Source organism: Chiloscyllium plagiosum, unplaced genomic scaffold (genome assembly GCF_037043375.1).
Source record: "Chiloscyllium plagiosum isolate Xiang-an unplaced genomic scaffold, Cpla_swu_hap1 HiC_scaffold_25, whole genome shotgun sequence".
Lineage (NCBI taxonomy): Eukaryota > Metazoa > Chordata > Chondrichthyes > Orectolobiformes > Hemiscylliidae > Chiloscyllium > Chiloscyllium plagiosum.
The window spans coordinates 52,167,780-52,183,933 of NW_028270163.1; the positions used below are offsets into that span (position 1 = coordinate 52,167,780).

Genomic DNA, 16,154 nt, shown 5'->3' on the forward strand with positions numbered 1-16,154 from the left:
ATGTTCTCATAGACTCTTCTCTCAGCCCATATTTGTGTAAATTAATCCGTACTGTTCACACATAAGCACGGTAATACATTAACAGGTAAGGTCTTACCACTTATGGCCAAACAATTGTGCTCATTTTCAGATTACTACACATGAACATAATAATGGATGCGCCGGGGTTGGACTGGGGTGGTCAAAGTTAAAAATCTCTCAACAACAGGTTATAGTCCAAAAGGTTTATTTAGAAGCACTTGTTTTCAGAGCGCTGCTCCTTCATCAGGGGGCTACCTGATGAAAGAGCAACAGTCAGAAAGCTAGTGCTTCCAACAAAACCTGGTGTTGAGGAATTTTTAACCATGCTAGGATTGGAATTTCTTTAGTTTCAGTAAGGCGTTCGACAAGGTTCCCCATGGGAGACTGGTTAGCAAGGTTAGATCTCATGGAATACAGGGAGAACTAGCCAATTGGATACAGAACTGACTCAAAGGTAGAAGACAGAGGGTGGTGATGGAGGGTTGTTTTTCAGACTGGAGGCCTGTGACCAGTGGAGTACCACAAGGATCAGTGCCGAGTCCTCTACTTTTTGTCATTTACATAAATGATTTGGATGCGAGCATAAGAGGTACAGTTAGTAAGTTTGCAGATGACACCAAAATTGGAGGTGTAGTGGACAGCGAAGAAAGTTACCTCAGATACAACAGGATCTTGACCAGATGGGCCAATGGGCTGAGGAGTAGCAGATGAAGTTTAATTCAGATAAATGGGAGGTGCAGCATTTTGGGAAAGTAAATCTTAGCAGGACTTATACACTTAATGGCAAGGTCGTAGGGAGTGTTGCTGAACAAAGAGACCTTGGAGTGCAGGTTCATAGCTCCTTGAAAGTGGAGTCATAGGTAGATGGGATAGTGAAGGCGGCGCTTGGTATGCTTTCTTTTATTAGTCACAGTATTGAGTACAGGAGTTGGGAAGTCATGTTGCAGCTGTACAGGACATTGGTTAGGCCACTGTTGGAATACTGTGCGCAATTCTGGTCTCGTTCTCTCGGAAAGATGTTGTAAAACTGGAAAGGGTTCAGAAAAAATTTAAAAGGATGTTGTCAGGGTTGGAGGATTTGAGCTATAGAGAGAGGCTGAACAGGCTGGGGTGGTTTTCCTTGAAGCGTCGGAGGCTATGGGGTGATCTTATAGAGGTTTACAAAATTATGAGGGGCGTGTTTAGGGTAAATACACAAAGTCTCTTCCCTGGGGTCGGTGAATACAGAACTAGAGGGCATAGGTTCAGGGTGAGAGGGGAATGATATAAAAGAGACCTAAAGGGCAACTTTTTCACACAGAGGGTGGTACGTATGGAATGAGCTGCCAAAGGAAGTGGTGGAGGCTGGTACAATTGCAACATTTAAGAGGCATTTAGATGGGTATATGAACAGGAAGGGTTTGGAAGGATATGGGCCAGGTACTGGCAGGTGGGACAAGATTGGGTTGGGACGGGTTGGACCGAAGGGTCTGTTTCCATGCTGGACATCTCTATGACTACAGAGGAAATAATATTTCAATATCATTACTTATACAGGGAAAAGCTAAACAAACCATTTGATTAATCATCAAATTCGTGATATGTGGGCTGGGGGGTGGGGGTGGGGAGAGAGCAGAATACTTCCAATAATCATTTTTAAAATTTCTGATAGAATGAAACTAACTTTAGCTTGAGAACACTAAGCCAAAGTAATATTTGCTGCCATAGTTTAACGCTTTTCCAGGTGGCCACACAACACTCTAAATGGAATGATCTTCCACAAAATAGCACTAAGTGTCCAAGAGCATTGGTAGTCTACTAACGTGACACTGACGAGATCTTTTGGACAGAAGATTTCATAGAATAGAATCCCTACAATGTTGAATCAGGCAATTTCCTCCCTCAAGTCCATACCAATACCTGAAGAGCATCCCATCCAGACCCACCCCCATCCCTATCCCTGTAACCCTGCATTTCCCATGGCTAATTCATCTGACTTGCACATCTTTGACTGTGGGAGAAAACCCACGCAGACATGGGGAGAATGTGCAAACACGAGGCTGGAATTGCACCTGGATCACAAAATTGGTGATCAGGTTTTCTACAGCTGCATCACACAGGACATTTTGCTCCCGACAACCCTTGACAGGAGGTATGTGACTACCAAGAGTCATTTGGTAGCACTTCATATGCCATTCCAAGTCAAAGGATACAAGTGTACTAATACTACACTCTCAGTGTTAAAGAGCTCAAAATAGTTTACAAAATAAACATGTTAATACATCATAGTAATAACTCTTTCCTTCATGACCCTACAATGTAAAAAGAATGAATTCTTTTAAGAATAAAAATTAAATTCAATGCAGTTTACACAGGTGGGATGAGGAAACTTCATGCCTTCCCACCTGTTGAGCAGCCAATCGCTGCTGCTTAAGCTGGGCCTCCAGTTGGGCCTTGAACTCTTCGGATTTCTTCTGCTCACTAACCTTTGCTTGCTGCTCAGCAGCTTGTGCCTTCTCCTTTTCCACCCTGAAAAACAAGGAAATACATGACCAAATCATTGTTTAAGAGTGGTGACTTTATGCAAAAAATCAGCTAAATGCTATGTTTTTACATTTTACTAATTGATGCATGGAAAATCCCTCCAGCTAAATATTGGGAGGTCCTGGGTGCAAGATCAAAAGAAATAGGTGCAGGATTAGCATTCAGCCCTGAAACTTATCCTGCCACTCAATAAAATCATGGATGGTCTGCCTCAGGCCTCAAACTCCTCTTTCATAGCAGCTTCTCAGAGCCCTCAAATTGCCAATATTTTAATTATTGTTTTATGATGACCAAAACTCCATACTCTCGACACAGACTCCATCCTTTTCATTGGCAAGCATTTGAGACTGCATGAAAAAGTTCACAACATTGGTGCCATTTCAGCCAGAGATGAGCTTTTCACCACATAATTGTGCCATCACTCAATTCACCAACCTTGTGGGCAGGATTCATCAGATTAATGTTCCCTTCTGCTCAGGAGTCTGAATCCAGTCAAACTGAAGCAGTGACATTTTTTTAAAAATGTAATTGAGCAAAACTGGCACTGCTAAATAGAGCTTTTCCTAATTCAAACACTCATCTTGTGTTTCAATCATCATTAACAACTTCCAAATCAAGTATAACAAGCCAAATATGAACTAAAGATCAATCAGAGATCCCACAGTCAGAGTGCCACCACCAATATGTATGGAATTTGGACGAATAGAAAGTGGATTAATTTTGTCCAAACTCAGTTCACTGGAAACCTTTACAACCAGAAAACAGAGGGGCAAGTCTATCAGCCTGGACTTAAGCCCTGTGCTCACTTTGCTACCCAGTTTCCCAAAACAAATTGAGAATGGCTTCAAGTCCATTGATCACACGAGTAGTTAAGAGTCAGGGATGCACTTCAGAGACATTCATCATTGTCTAGACATTCATAGTAATTAGGTTGTTATTTTGAACGGAAAAATATGTAGGGAACTGCCCTCTATGGTCAAGAATTCCACAGATTCCACAAACTTCTTTGAGAACAAATGCCTCATCCATCTCCGAAATCTGTGATCCCTTATTCTCAAGGATAGAAGATATGCACAGTTTTCCATTTCCATTATTTGTACCATTTGTTTACAACCATAATAAAAGCTAACAGATTAATTATTTTCCCAAAAACCACAATGATTCAAATCGAGCAACGTAAATGAAAATATATCCAAAAAATCTTCACGGAATTGTTAATTCTACCTTTTACTCGAGTCAGAGTGTGCCTGGCAATTCAAGACCATATTACTTAAGAGACCTGTTAGTCTGATGCATTTTAAAAAGTTAGATTGGCATGCTAAAGATCTTCTGAAAATGTCCTTTGAAATGTATATTAGGGACACTGATATTAAAAGTAAATCAAATTAGTTAATTTCAAGTATTTCCAAATTCTGCACGTTAATATTTTCCCTCCACCTTCCAAACCTTTTTTTTTAAACACATCTAAAGTTTCAAACCAACGTCAATCTCTAGGTATTAGAAATTCGTTGGCACACAAGCGATAACTTCTAAAATATCCTACAAACATTTACTTTTTTTGTTCCCAAGAAACCAGCATACATGAAATTCAAATAGCTTTGAATAGGCGTCGCAATTTTCCACTCAAAACTTCCTGGTCCAGTTTTACATTTTGCACTGTTAAGATGGCACATGATGTATTAAGTCTAGAAGTTTTGAGACAATTTGCAGGTCTCAAATATGAAATTTCATAAATTCACCATCCACTAATTAAATAGACATACAAGCAAATCTAAAGTAATTGCAGTGGAGAAATGCATTAGATTGAAACCAGAAATGGTAGGACAATCCAATGAAGAGAGATTAGTGACCACAGGTGCAGTCAAACCAAAGTTTAGAGGAATGAATGCGGATCTATTTGAAATGTATAAAATTCTAACAGGGCTGGACAAACTAATGAGGGGAGGATGTGTTCCTTGATTGGGAAGCTACAGCAAGGGGTCACAGTTGCAGGCTACAGGCTAAGTCATTTAAGACCTAGATAAGGAAAAATATTTCTTCACTCAAAGGGTAATGAATTAGTGTAATTCTCTACCACAAATGGTTGTGGATACCAAGTCACTGCATATATTCAAGTGAGCAATTGATATATTTTTAGATTTTCAAGTCATAGAGGAATATGGACAGAAAGTGGGAATATGGTACTGAGATGGAAGAGTAACCATGATCATACTTAATGCCAGAGCTGGCTGAATAGCATACTCGTACTCCTAGTTTCTTAGTCAAGTAAAAATAACATCTCTGCTTAGCTCACTAATCTTGCACTTATTTATCATAGAACCATCAAACTTAATCAGTTTGCAGCATAATGAAAATAAATACAGTCTACTGAAGATTTGTTCGAGGCTAAAATGATTTGCTATTGTACACTGAATAAATATAGACATGGACCAGGTCGGTTCTACCTCTCTGCAAAACTGCGAATTTCCCACAAATCCAGTTCTTCCTCTGGAACCCAGGTCTCAATTATTACAGGACCAGTCTGCTTTGGGGCCTCCACCTTCTTTGGCCGTAATGCACTAGATCGAAGACCTTTTCTCTGTGGTGTTGGAGTTTCTTCAAATGGGAAAGCAAACAAAAGATTAAAAAAAAGTTAAACGACTTACAACTTTTGTCTATTTAATCAAAACAATTCATTATTTTTAGCTGACATATATAACCTTTTATTGCATACAACTTGTCCCTTAGGCCAAGTTAACCTAGCCCCAAAGTAAACAATTTGAAAAAGCACAGAGTTTCATCTCGAGGCCCAGTTAAAAACCTCCAGAATCCAATAAGGAGAGATAACAACAAGGTCAAAATTTAAAACAAGGTTATGACTCAAAAATTTGATTCTTGTAGCCCAGCACTTATGCTAGACTGATTTGCTCTGGAAAAGGTGAGGACTGTAGATGCTGGAGATCAGAGTAGAGAGTGTGGTGTTAGAAAAGCACAGGAGGGCAGGCAGCATCCAAGCAGCAGGAACATCACTGTTTCAGGCATAATCCCTTCATTAGGAATGATTTGCTCTGGACCCTCACAATTCTAATTATTTATAGAAATTCACTGTAGAAGGTGACATTGGTCATTTTACAAGAGAGTAAATAGGGTAGTGGGGAATAATTTAAACAAAGGAAAATCTACCCAGTATGATAACATGTGAAAAAACAAAATTATTAAACAACAATATAGGGCAGCAGGGATGGCTCAGTGGTTAGAACTGCTTCCTCACAGCGTCAGGGACTCGGGTTCAATTCTCACCTTGGGCGACTGTCTATATGGAATTTGTACATTCTCCCAGTGTCTGCGTGAGTTTCCTCCAGGTGCTCCATTTTCCTCCCACAATCACAAAGATGTGCAGGTCAGGTGAATTGGCCATGCTAAATTGCCCATAGTGCTCGGTGCATCAGTCGGGGGTAAATATAGGGTAGGGGGAACGGATCTGGTGGCTTACTCTTCTGAGGGTCAGTGTGGAACTGTTGGGCTGAGCGGCCTGTGTCGTAAAGTATCTAATTTAATCGTATCTAAAAAATTCATTTATAGGAAGGAGACACTTAGAAAATAGCTGCTCTCTACAGAAATGTACACAGGGTAAGAAAGAAAAATTGTGACAGAAGCAGAAAACTGGCTTGACATGCTTGTTGTTGCAGCATTAAAGAGATCCAGCTACAAGCCCAGTATGACTGGGTGCCAAATAGTCAAAACTTTACAAAGGGCAAGAAAACCTGGACAGGAAATAAAGCAATTTTGATAAAATATACAATAATAGAAGCAGAAAGAAGGGATTTCAAAAGGGCGCTGAAGCAATGAGACAATATGGAGAGACTTATGGAACATAAAACCTCAAGTTAGTACTTGGGTATTGTGAGAGACTTAAAAACATTGAGGTCAGGAAGCAGTGACTGCAATCAGGAATTGTACTTTTCACAAACTGGAAGAAACAAAACAGTTAAAGTGTTTGAAGTAATATATTTCTTGAAACAGGCTATGTTAATTTAGAGCTGAAAACGTGTTGCTGGAAAAGCGCAGCAGGTCAGACAGCATCCAAGGAGCAGGAGAATCAACGTTTCAGGTATGAGCCCTTCTTCAGGAATGAGGAAAGTGTGCCAAGCAGGCTAAGATAAAAGGTAGGGAGGAGGGACTTGGGGGAGGGGCGTTGGAAATGCAATAGGTGGAAGGAGGTTAAGGTGAGGGTGATAGGCCGGAGTGGGGGTAGGGGCGGAGAGGTCAGGAAGAAGATTGCAGGTTAAATTTAGTAATAATTAACATACCAGAATTGGTTAGCATACTGAAGGTGAAGGAACATCTTGCAGATACTGACAATATGACAAATGAATTTAATACTAGTATTGATATCAAGTCTTAAAGCAAGATAAAGATCTAAGAAAAACACACTTCAAAGAGATCAGAATGGATTTCTGCAGGAAAATTAGAGAACCAACAAACAGTGATATGTTCATGTTTTTGAGATGAACTTTACCTTTAGGAGTTTCTGGAACACCAATAGGACAGATAATCTTCCGAATGCAGTATTCAGAACGGATTCCATATGGACCAACATCTCTTCGCTTGATAATCTCCGTAGTAGTGATATCAGTTTCTGTAGTTTCTGCAAAGTTATAACAAGGGTGAGTTTATCCTCGACTTTTGTTAATGCCTATACACTGTCAAATTATAAACTAGCAAAAATCACCACTTCAAATTCAAACAAAACGAACCTATCCAAAATACATATTTTACATAAATGCCTTTGTGTAATTAGCTTGGCTATTACAATATCAAAGTTTACTACAGCTGTCTGATTGGACAGAGTTAATGATTTATGAAAGGGAACTCTGTTGACAAGACAGTATTTTTGAGGATGTGACTAAGTTGATAAGGAAGAAATCAGTTGATGTGGTATATTTGGATGTTGAAGTTTTTTTTAATAAAGTCCCACAAAGGAGGTGAATTAACAAAATTAGAGAGCACAGGATTGGGTGTTATACACTAACATGCACTAAAGACTGTTTTACAGACAGAATGCAGAGAATGGATCATTCTCAGGTTTGCAGGCTGTGAGCAATGGGGTATGACAAGAATCCATGCTTCGACCCCAGCTATTCACTGTCTGTATCAATAATTTGGATGCAGAGGGCAAATTCAAATATTTTCAAGTGTGCAGGTGTTACAAAATTGGGTGGGAATGTGAACTTAGAGGAGGATGCAAAGGGGCTTCAATTGGATTTAGACAGGTTGAATGAGTGTGCAAGAGCATGGAATATAATGTGATAAGTGAGGGCTTATCCACTTTGGCAGGAGGAACAAAGGAGCAGAATGTTTCTTAAACAGAGAGATTAGAATGTGTGGATGCCCAAGGGAGCGGTGTCATTGTTCCTAAATTGCTGAAAATTAGCATGCAGGCAGGGGCTCTCTGGAGTTGAGTGGTAATGTCCCAACCCCTGGACTGAGGGACCTGGGTTCAAGTCCCACCTGTTCCAGAGGTGTGTAATAACATCTCTGAACAGGTTAATTAGGAAAAATAAGCTTAAAAAAAAACAAAGGTTAGCATGCAAATGGAGCCAACAATTCAGAAACCAAACATTAGCTTTTATTTCAAGAATTTGAGTACAGAAGCAAAGAAATCTTGGTTTAATTGTTTGGATCACTGGTAAAACCAAACCTCAAGTATGGTGGTCTCTTTGTCTAAGAAAGCGTATACTTGTCATAGAAAGAGTAAAGGTTCACTAGACTGATTCCTGGGATGGAGGGACTGTCCTATGAGAACAGATCGAGAAGACTGGGCCTGTTAAGGATTGATCTCAAACTTTAAAAAATTCAAATGACAGACAAATTAGATGCAGAAAGGATGTTTCCCCGACAACTGAGTCGAGAACCATGGGACAGAGTAAAAGGCAAGATGAGAGGAACTTGATGAAGAGTGGTGAATCTTTTAAATTCTCTTCACTAGAGAGTTGTGGAAATTCAGTTGTTAATCAAGTTCAAGACAGAGACTGATAGATTCCTAGTTACTAGCGAAATCAAGGGATGTGGCAACAGAGTTGGATCTGCATTGAAGCAAATGATCAGCTATGGTCTAAAATGGCAGAGCAAGTTTGAGACATTATATGTCCTATTCTACCTCCTATTTTCTCTTGAAAACTGGCCTGGATATAAATATAGACATGTCTGATATTTACATTAAAGTCAAATCCCATGGCAGCATGGTGGTTAGCACTGCTGCCTCAGTGCCAGGGACCCAGGTTCAATTCCAGCCTCAGGCGACTATCTGTGTGGAGCTTGCACATGCTCCATGTCTGAGTGGGTTTCCACCGGTTACTCCAGTTTCCTCCCACAGTCCAAAGATGCACGGGTTAGGTGAACTGGCTATGCTAAATTACATTACAGTGTTCAAGGGAAATGCATAGTAATAAGGTATGGGAATAGGTCTGGGTGGGTTACTCTTCGGAAGAACGGTGTGAACTTGTTGGGCCAAATGGCCTGGTTTCACACTGTAGGGATTCTATGATATCAGTTTCATCCCCTGCTTTTGGGTATAATGGACAATGCTGTACCATTTGGTCATGACTCCTGGATCAATTTATCTTGCAAATATTGCTAGTATACTGGACTCTAGAATCCCCAAGGCCAAATCTCCCAGATAGAAATATTTATTGACAGGTGTAATTTCTGCCAGAGACTTCTTTCTCTTTGCCAACTAGAAGCCAGGAATACCAAGGACTCATGTAGCAGCCTAAATACTGATGTCATTCAAGTTAAATTTGGTGGAATCACAAGACTGATTTTGGCACCTCCTTGATTTGAAGAGTTTTGATCTCTTCATATAGTGCAATTATAAATGTATTTATTGAAAATGTCAAAGTCAGCACAACTTACATTTGAAAGAGGCAAATATCATAATCTCCATGTAAAACTGCTTTACTAAAATTACACTAGGCACTTGTCAGGCCATAACTGAAATGGTTTTGGTCCCCGTATCAAAGGAAAAGCATTGAAAATTCACAGGATAGATTCCTGATATGAAGGTATTTGAGGTGATGTTGAGCCTGATCAGCCATGGTCTCATTGCATGATAAGTAGACTTGACTGGCTTACTGTTTCTATGCCTAAATGCTACTAATATTCCCCCAGAAGTCACTCTATACAATCAGAATTCCATAGAATGTGTCACATTTTGAGCTGATGGCATGCATCAATATTCCACTACTTCTGAACATAGAAAAATACAGCGCAGTACAGGCCCTTTGGCCCTCGATGTTGCGCCGATCCAAGCCCACCTAATCTACACTAGCTCAATATCCTCCATATGCCTATCCAATGCCCGTTTAAATGCCCATAAAGAGGGAGAGTCCACCACTGCTACTGGCAGGGACAGTATATCTAAATGTGCTTTATATAAATGAAAGTGCTATTATTGCAAATCGCCATTTTAACCATTTTTTTAAAAAGAACTAAATTCATGAGCAACTACATAATCTAAACTTGTTACGTTCTGAAAAGGTTCAGATATTTTAATTTTGGAGGTATCTAACAGCATAGTACAAAAACACGTACAGCTGCAAATCCTCTTTACCCAAAGCTCTCCAAAATGCATCAGCTAAATCACAGTCTCAGATGATTTAGAATGTGCCATACCTGTACGTGCAGTGGTGACTCCTGATGGTGGTTTAACTGCCATGTCATCCCATCGTAAGCACGCCCATAATAACCGCAACATAAGGCTGACACCAGCTAAGGATTTCACAGTTTGCAGTCGATATCTAGGCAAAAAGATATTAGTGTAACGGACCATTAATTACTAACAACAACATGCTTTATGAAAACTCTGAAGATCATATTGCAAATAATAACGTGCTTAATATAAAATTTATGCTTGACACCACAAAAGTGGTGTATCATCTGAACTTCCCCAGTCTGCTATTAATTTCATGGTCCTACTTATTTTGTCCCGCAAAAGCCAAGCTAGAAAAACCACAAAGCATTTTGACAAACAACAGATAAAGAAGAAGAAAATCAACAAAGTGAAAAGTTAAAACCATAAGTGCGCTATATGCTTTTTAAAAAAAACATTGCCTTATGGTAAAACAAAACCAAAAATATAGCTTCCTCCACATAATACAAATGCTTCCTGTTCATCTAATTCAAGTCTCAAAGGTAACATATTGATTTAGAAAACATTTATTTTCAATTCATTCCAGCACACCTTCCAATTATGCAGGATTTCATTTTCACACAGACTGAACATATCAAACTGGTTCAAGTGGTAAAGAGGACAAGGTCATTGAACATATTAGCCACTGTTTCTCTTTAATTTAGATAAATGCAAGGTGCTGCAGTTTGGAAAAGCAGATCAGAGCAGGATTTATACACTGGTCCTACGGAATGTTGCTGAACAAAGAGACCTTGGAATGGAGGCTCATAGTTCCTTCAAAGTAGAGTCACAGGTAGATAGGATAGTGAAGGCTGCATTTGGTATGCTTTCCTTTATTGGTCAGAGCATTGAGTGTAGGAATTGGGAGGTCGTGTTGCAGCTGTACAGGAAATTGGTTAGGCCAATTTTGGAATGTTGTATGCAATTCTGGTCTCCTTCCTGTCAAAAGGATGTTGTGAAATTTGAAAGGGTTCAGAAAAGATTTACAAGGATGTTGCTAGGGTTGGAGGATTTGAGTTATAGTGAGATGCTGAATAGGCTGGGGCTGTTGTCCCTGGAGTGTCTGAGGATGGGGGGTGACCTTATACAGGTTTATAAAATCCTGAGATACATGGATAGTTTTAATAGACAAAGTCTTTTCCCTGGGATGGGAAGTTTAGAACTAGTGGACGTGGGTTTAAGGTGAGAGGGGAAAAGATATAAAACAGACCTAACGGGCAACTTTTTCAAGCCAAGAATGATGTGTGTCTGCAAAGAGCTGCCAGAGGAAGTGGTGGAGACTGGTACAATTACAACATTTAAAAGCCATCTGTATGGGTATGTGAATAGGAAGAGTTGAGAGAGATATGGGCCAAGTGCTGGCAAATGTAACTAAATTAGGTTAGGATATCTGGTCAGCATGGACAAATTGGACCGAAGGGTCTGTTTCCATGCTGTGCTTCTCTATGACTCTATAACTGTGTCATGGAGTCAACAAGGGAAGAAGCTAATTAAGATCATGTCTTGTAAAATAACACAGTGTTTTCTCAATTAATAAAAATCTCTGGAGATGAATGAAAATTGTAGAATTTCACATCAAGTCTGAAGGTGATACATTCATGCAAGTTTAAACTAGAGTATAAAACTTTAAACCAATTACAAAACTGCAAGGCTCAAATTGCTCAAGATAAATTAAGAAATTGAAATAAAGGATATGACTGAAACAGCCCATGGTGAACGTTTAAAGAAATCATCAAATCCCGCATGGTGGCTCAGTGGTTAGCACTGCTGCCTCACAGCACCAGGATCCCTGGTTCGATTCCAGCCTTAGGCGACAGTCTCTGTGGAGTTTGCACATTGTCCCTGTGTCTGTGTGGGTTTCCTCCGGCTGCTCCGGTTTCCTCCCACAATCCAAAGATGTACAGGTCAGGTGAATTGGCCATGCTAAATTGACCATACTGCTAGGTGCATTGGTCAGAGGGAAATAGGTCTGGGTGGGTTACTCTTTGGAGGGTCGGTGTGGACTGGTTGGGCCGAAGGGCCTGTTTCCACACTGTAGGGAATCTAATTTAATCTAATCATTGAAACAACATAGGAGCCCATTCAGCTCTATCATGGCTATGCTGGTTCTCAAGTAGCCATCAAACTTAAGCCCACTTGTGAGTACTTGATCCATAAACATCTAGGTTATGATACTTTGAGTAATCTTTACATTTTAGGAAGGTTTCTATCGGTTTTTCAGGCAGTGAGTTCCAGATCTCTACCATTATCTGGTTGAATAAATTTTCCCACTTACCCTCAATCTATGGATTCCTCAGCCATAGAGGGAAAGGAATGTTTTTGTATACTTCACTTGGACTCCTGCTCAGCCTGTTGCATGAATACAACCCCACCCTTAGCAATCTGCCCTCAAAACCAAAATTCTCCAGTCTAGGCAATATCCTCACAGACCTCTCCCATGCCGTTCCTAATACAATTTTATCTTTCTTATAGTGCGGTGAGCGTCAGTATTCAGTACTTAGTGGGCATTCAGTGCTTCATATAAAGACAGCAAATCTCACATCTCTTATGTTCATGCCTCAGTTCATTCTAATGAATATCCCAAATGCCTTCATAACCAATGTATCTATCTGTCCAAACAAAAAAAAAACAAATAACGATGGATGATGGAAATCTGAAACAAAAACAAAAACAACTGGAGAAACTCAGCAGGTCTGCCAGCAGCTGTGGTGAGCAAGCATACCCAACATTTCAGGTCCAGTGACCTATGCTCCAAAGACTATAAATCTGTCCAATCGTTTTCAGGACTCTGAACATGTTCTTTTGCTCAACACTCAGTATCTGACCATTGCTGGTGTATTTTCTTGGCTTGTAAGCCTTCCTCAAATGCTTCAAAATACTGAATAATTCTCAACGAGTAAGCTTTCATTTCTCAGTGGAAAGCAATGTGGGAAATAAAGTGTTCTTTCCACAGCTAATTTAAAACGTCAAGCATAGCATAGCCCAAGAGGGTTTTGTTGCCAATAACAGTAATAAATTTGAGGGTTATAAATCAGTAAAGAGTAAATTAGAATATTGGAATAAAGCAAGGAGATACTAAGACATGATTGTACAAGCTTCCAGTGTAAAAAGAGTTTAGCAAAAGTAAGATCGGTTCTCCTGATCCTGAATTAGAGCATTAATAATGCTTAAAAAAAATCAGAGACATTAAACAAACAGTACTTCTGCTTTCACAGTAATACACCAGAAATAAATGAGTACCAAGATCAATGCAAGGGGGATATCAGATCAGTGAGTAATGTACAAGTACAGAAGAAATCAATGTCTCTAAGTCAAAAACCTAGACCAAATGGCTAATACTTTATAATTTTAAAATAGTTGATGCAAAGTTAGTGGATGCATTGTTTATAATCTTAAATCCCCCAGATTCTGGATCATTTCCAGTTATGTCAACTATTTTGTAATTAAGATCTAGGTTCAATGGACAGACTTGAGGTGCTGCTAGAGGGAATTCTGTTTGCCTGGACACAGATTTCAGTGTACTTCAATGAACAATACCACATATTCATAACATGCAGTCAAGCAGGCAGACACCTCTTCAGCCTCTCTCATCTGAAGATCGGCAATCTTACATTTAAGTTCTACTGATCGTTTCCCCATGCTCTACAGCAAAACACGAAGTCTCTCATCCAAGAATATACCAGGCCTAAGTCTGATAGCTTCTAAGATCAGAACAATTGTTTTCAGACTAGTACAGCCATTGGCAAGTATTTATTTAGGTGGGCTAAAGAAAATAAAAATCTTTACTCAAGGTACATTATCTTGATTAGATACTGTTCAGATACATGACAGCACACCTCCAGAGCAGGTGAAAAATGAACCTCAATGCCTGGCCCACAATTAAGGATGCTATTGCTCTACAAATGTTGGTACTGAATAAAGCATCACTTTTCAGTTTTAACCTTAACACCATAAAGTTTCATCACAAAGCAACAGTGGAATAATGAAAATCAGAGATATGCATAAGATCAGCATTGGAGGACTTGGAGGAAGGTCTTGGAATTGGAATTCAGAGGTGAGGAGTTTAGGAGGGACAAGGCCATGAAAGTAGCAACAGATGGTTGTCATTTAGCCCTTTCAGACTATCATTCTGCGAGATCACAATGATCTGTGACCCAACGACATTGTCCCATTGCTTTACTACTGTTGGACAATAAAAATCTAACTTTCAGTTTAAAATTAACCAATAATCTAGCATCAATTCCTTCTTGCAGAAAAGAAATCTAAACTTGTAACAGCCTTAGTGTGAAGCTCTTCTTAATTTCATGCTTAAAAAATGTCCAGTTCCAATATTTAGAAAATGCCCTCCAACTAATGGACATCGTTTCTCTTTATCTATCCTATTTGTTCCCCTTAATATCTTGAAAACTATGATAGAACTACCTTTTAATCTTCCTATTTCCAAGGAAGCCATGATGTGGAGGTGTTGGTGTTGGACTGTGGTGGACAAAGTTAAAACTCAGACAACACCAGGTTGCAGTCCAACAGGTTTATTTGGAAACACTAGTTTTCAGACCGCTGCTTCTTCATCAGGTATCTGTATAGCTTCCTAATAAATCTATTGGACTATAACCTGGTATTGTGACATTTTTAACTGTTTCCGAGGAGGTATGACCTCAGTTTGTATAATCTCTATTTAGAATTTAATATTTGGAATCCAAGTATCTATAATCCCAAAATTCCCTATTTATCCTTATAATATGTTTCCAATCCTTTATCCACACTCCTACATCATGTGCTCTTATCTTGTGCAATAACATTTTACCTTGCACTTTATCAAAACAACCCTGTAAATCCAAAGCAATCAGATATAGTCAATATGGCTTTGTGAGATGAAAATAGTGTTTGACTAATTTAGTGAAGTTCTTTGAGAAATCCACAAGCAACATTGATACAAGGGAACTTGTGGATGTGCTGCACTTATATTTCCAGAAGACATTTTACAAAATGCCACAAACGTTATTACACAAAGTAAGAGTTCATAATGTAGGGGGGTATCATATGAGCATGGTTAAAGGATGAGTTATCTACCAGGAATAGGTGGTACAAAGTTAAATTTTTGGATGGGCAAGCTATGACAAGTGGAGTATCAAAATCAGTTCTGGGGCCACAACTATTTACAATTCATATCAACAACTTGGATGATGGGAATGAACGTACTGCCTTATGACACTAAGGCAGGAATGTTGTGAAGGGGACACAAGGAGTCTGCCAAAGGATACAGGTCGGTTAAGTGAGTGGGCAGTAAAATGAAGCAGCACAGAACAGGCCCTTCGGCCCACGATGTTGTGCCGAACACTTGTCCTAGCTTAAGCACCCATCCATGTACCTATCCAATTGCCACTTAAAGTTCACCAATGATTCTGACTCTTGCCACTTCCACAGGCAGCGCATTCCATGCCCCCACCACTCTCTGGGGAAAGAACCTACCCCTGACATCTCCCCTATACCTTCCACCCTTCATATTAAATTTATGTCCCGTTGTAACACTCTGTTGTACCCGGGGAAAAAGTTTCTGATTGTCTACTCTATCTATTCCCCTGATCATCTTATACACCTCTATCAAGTCACCCCTCATCCTTCCCCGTTCCAATGAGAAAAGGCCTAGCACACTCAACCTATCCTCGTACGACCTATTCTCCATTCCAGGCAACATCCTGGTAAATCTTCTCTGCACCCTCTCCAAAGCTTCCACATCTTTCCTAAAGTGAGGCGACCAGAACTGCACACAGTACTCCAAATGTGGCCTAACCAAAGTCCTGTACAGCTGTCACATCACTTCACGACTCTTGAATTCAAGCCCTCTGCTAATGAACGCTAATATACCATAGGCCTTCTTACAAGCTCTATCCACCTGATTGGCAACTTTCAAAGATCTATGAACATAGACCCCAAGATCCCT

The 16,154-nt window shown here is 39.7% G+C and overlaps 1 protein-coding gene across 4 annotated transcripts in view; it reads right to left on the minus strand.

Annotated features, from left to right (window-relative positions):
- The window catches only part of bptf (bromodomain PHD finger transcription factor), a 147,047-nt gene that overhangs the window by 45,253 nt on the left and 85,640 nt on the right, over nucleotides 1-16,154 (minus strand). For 3 of the 4 annotated variants that reach the window (XM_043715048.2, XM_088000732.1, XM_043715047.2), the window contains exons 15-18: nucleotides 10,198-10,322; nucleotides 7,043-7,171; nucleotides 4,989-5,139; nucleotides 2,406-2,529 (exon numbers count right to left, since the gene is read on the minus strand). In XM_043715048.2, coding sequence (XP_043570983.2) covers nucleotides 2,406-2,529; nucleotides 4,989-5,139; nucleotides 7,043-7,171; nucleotides 10,198-10,322 — 529 coding nt within the window. The remainder of the gene's footprint in view (nucleotides 1-2,405; nucleotides 2,530-4,988; nucleotides 5,140-7,042; nucleotides 7,172-10,197; nucleotides 10,323-16,154) is intronic. The other variant, XM_043715050.2, reaches the window with a different exon arrangement.